At 44.9% G+C, this 2,728-nt stretch overlaps 1 protein-coding gene across 7 annotated transcripts in view; it reads right to left on the reverse strand.

Annotated features, from left to right (window-relative positions):
* Positions 1–2,728, reverse strand: part of CLTCL1 (clathrin heavy chain like 1) — a 53,784-nt gene that overhangs the window by 38,741 nt on the left and 12,315 nt on the right. For 4 of the 7 annotated variants that reach the window (XM_019506922.1, XM_019506923.1, XM_019506925.1 and 1 more), the window contains exon 2: positions 928–1,135. In XM_019506922.1, the coding sequence (XP_019362467.1) occupies positions 928–1,135 (208 nt within the window). Of the gene's footprint in view, positions 1–185; positions 189–927; positions 1,136–2,728 lie in introns of all 7 variants that reach the window. The other 3 variants (XM_019506924.1, XM_019506926.1, XM_019506928.1) reach the window with 1 other exon arrangement.

Here is a 2,728-nt window from a genome sequence, read left to right on the forward strand (position 1 = left end):
GTTTCAGCAAGGTAACATATCAGCTGCCCGCCTGTTCTTTAGTTGGACCTTCCAAAGCCTTTAACAAAGCCTTGCATGAGAAGTTGTTAAGGAACTTAAATAATCTTGGAGTGAAAAAGAAAGTACTTTATGAGATTTGACCATTTTACTATTAAACATGAAATGTCAGGACAAAGTTAACTCACCATCTGTTTAAGACAAGAATGCAGGAAGAAAAGTACAAAGTCAGTAACAAGGTGAAGCAGTTTAAGGATTAGACACCAGAATGTTTGCAAAAAGTATTCCGTTTCCTGAAAGGTTGGGAAGTCTTTAATCCCAGGTGCTTTGGCAGTTTAAGTTGTATTCAAAAGAGCCAGGAGTCACTTACAAATTGAGAGAAAACCCTTTAGCCAGGCACCAGATTTTAGCAGCAGAGTTACAGTTTAGGGCAAGCTCTCTTTTAAGCTTAAAGAGAAATTTAGACAGAACTGTCTCTCCAAGCACTGCTCCCACCCTTACAGGCTAGCCTGCATTATATATACACAAGTGTAAAAAAAATTAATTTTAATAATGCACCATTTCAATTATTACTTTAAGATCTCTCACATTCATTAAGTGGGGAAAAAGGTGCTCTCCCATTTCTTCTGTTCCCTTGAATAGTACCTAATACTGTCACTGCAGAAGAGATTCTGCAAAGTATAGTGTCCCAGTCTGTCCAGAGGAGAAGAGAGTCTAAAGAGTTACTCCATCTGCAAACCTAGTTGTGACATACCCTAGTACATGTGTTGATTAGGGGTGTCTCACCTCAAATTTAAAGAGGGAAATCTGGTACTAATCAGTAAGGACCCTATCAAAAAAAGTTCTTACTCAGGACTACATTAGATTTCCATGCTTGTTGGCTTGTGTCAAACAAACACTAGATATTCTAGTAGAACAGCATTAACTCACCTTTCAGAGCAATTACTTTAGAAGCTGGATTCATGATGGCACTTTCTGCAGAGATTGGGCGTCTGATAGGAGTGGTTGGATCACTCATGTCAATTATCACAACTTGTGCTTGCTCTCCTACTTTCTCTCTGATGCAGATGAATTTGTCAGATTCCATTGTCAGGGTACTGAATCCAATGTTTGCTGGGTTAATCCCCAGGTTTTGGAGCTAAACAGAAAAGACAAAAAAGTTAGTATGTTAACAAGTAGCTCCTCCACACAAGTCGAGAACACGCAAGACTTTAGGCTACAATAGAGGCAAGCCCCCTCCTTTCCTCAAAACCCTCGGAAGAATAGAGTTTCCTAGGAGAACTAGACAGAAAGGCTAGCAGAAAAAAAAAAACCACACAGAAAAGCCCCCACTATTTTACTCAAGTCCTCCAGTCTCCATGGAAGATTAAGTTTCACATTTTCAAATGAAAGCTTGAACCAAGTCTTCTATTCCCACATGTTGATATGCAATCTTGGATTCATTCAAAAAATTTGAGTATTTTTTGGACCACTCCCATGTCAACTTTCTCTGAACTTTGTCCCAACTCAGCTTCAGCATTAAAAATACTGGAATTAAGATACACCTCATAAGAGTTGATTAATGCTTTGATGGGTGGCCAGTCTCCAAGTGTGTAAAATCCAGCATGGGACAACTATGCCAGATTATGTACTCCTAGCTCTGCTCAAGTCTCACACACTGCATGGCTGAAGCCTCCTACAGTAACAGAGTGCTGTTCAATAGCTTTACAGAGAAGCTTTAAACAAGCCAACCAGCCACAAAAAGACTATAACTGTCTAACTTTGGTAGCAAGGAATCCAGAACCAGACTGGTTAGGAAGCTCTAGATAACCATACAGAAAAATTCAAGGAACTGGGAGTAAATTAAGTATTCTTGTGACCAAATACTCAAACATATTGAACATCAGGAATTTAAGAGTAAAGATGTGAAGTGGTATAGCATCAGAAACAGGAGGTTCACACAATAGTAAACAGGTACCTAGTCATCCCCACAGTCTAGAGCAGGGGTAGGCAAAAAATACAGCTTGTGGGCCAGGCATGGGGGGCAGCCCAGCAGCTGGACTCCATTTCCTTACAGCAAGGGCTCCTTCTAGCTGCTGCAGCCACTGGGCCAAGCCTCACTGCCCAGGACCCACACAGGAAGGGGACTCTGCTGGGGGCTGAGATAGGGCACAGGCTGGTAGGGAGCAGGGTCCAGGAGGGAGATGGGTAGGCAGGGCTGAAAAGATACCAGGATCTTGGGGTAGCAGCAACCTGGGGCCCAGAGCCATGATCTGCTGCCTGCATGCCCAGCCAGGGGCCCCACCTGGTCTCTATGGAGGCCTTGTTAAAAAAAAAAAAACCTACAGGGCAGTAACAGCACAGGGTCAGGGCCCAGTTCTGCAGGCAGGGACATGTGGTAAGCAGACTGCAGCTCTGCCCCAGCCTCTCAGTGTCACTCTCCATGGAGACTCCAGGATCATGGGGGACCAGCCAGGAGCTGTGTTCTGCAGGGCATGCAGGGAGCTGCATCCGGGAACTTGGAGCAGTGACAGCACAGGGCTGGGACAGAGACAGAGCTATAATCTGTGCTCTGCACACCCCTACCCACAGAACTGGCACCCACTCCAGAAGCATGCAAGCAGCAGATCATGCTTCTGCCCCAGGCCCCATACTGTCACTGCTCTGTGACCCCAACCATCCCACAACCTGAACACTGCTCCCCACCCCACATAGGGAGTTTTGACAAGTTTTGCTGGGGGGGGGGGGGGGG

This window comes from Gavialis gangeticus, unplaced genomic scaffold (genome assembly GCF_001723915.1).
Source record: "Gavialis gangeticus isolate Ggan-Ray unplaced genomic scaffold, GavGan_comp1, whole genome shotgun sequence".
Classification (NCBI taxonomy): domain Eukaryota; kingdom Metazoa; phylum Chordata; order Crocodylia; family Gavialidae; genus Gavialis; species Gavialis gangeticus.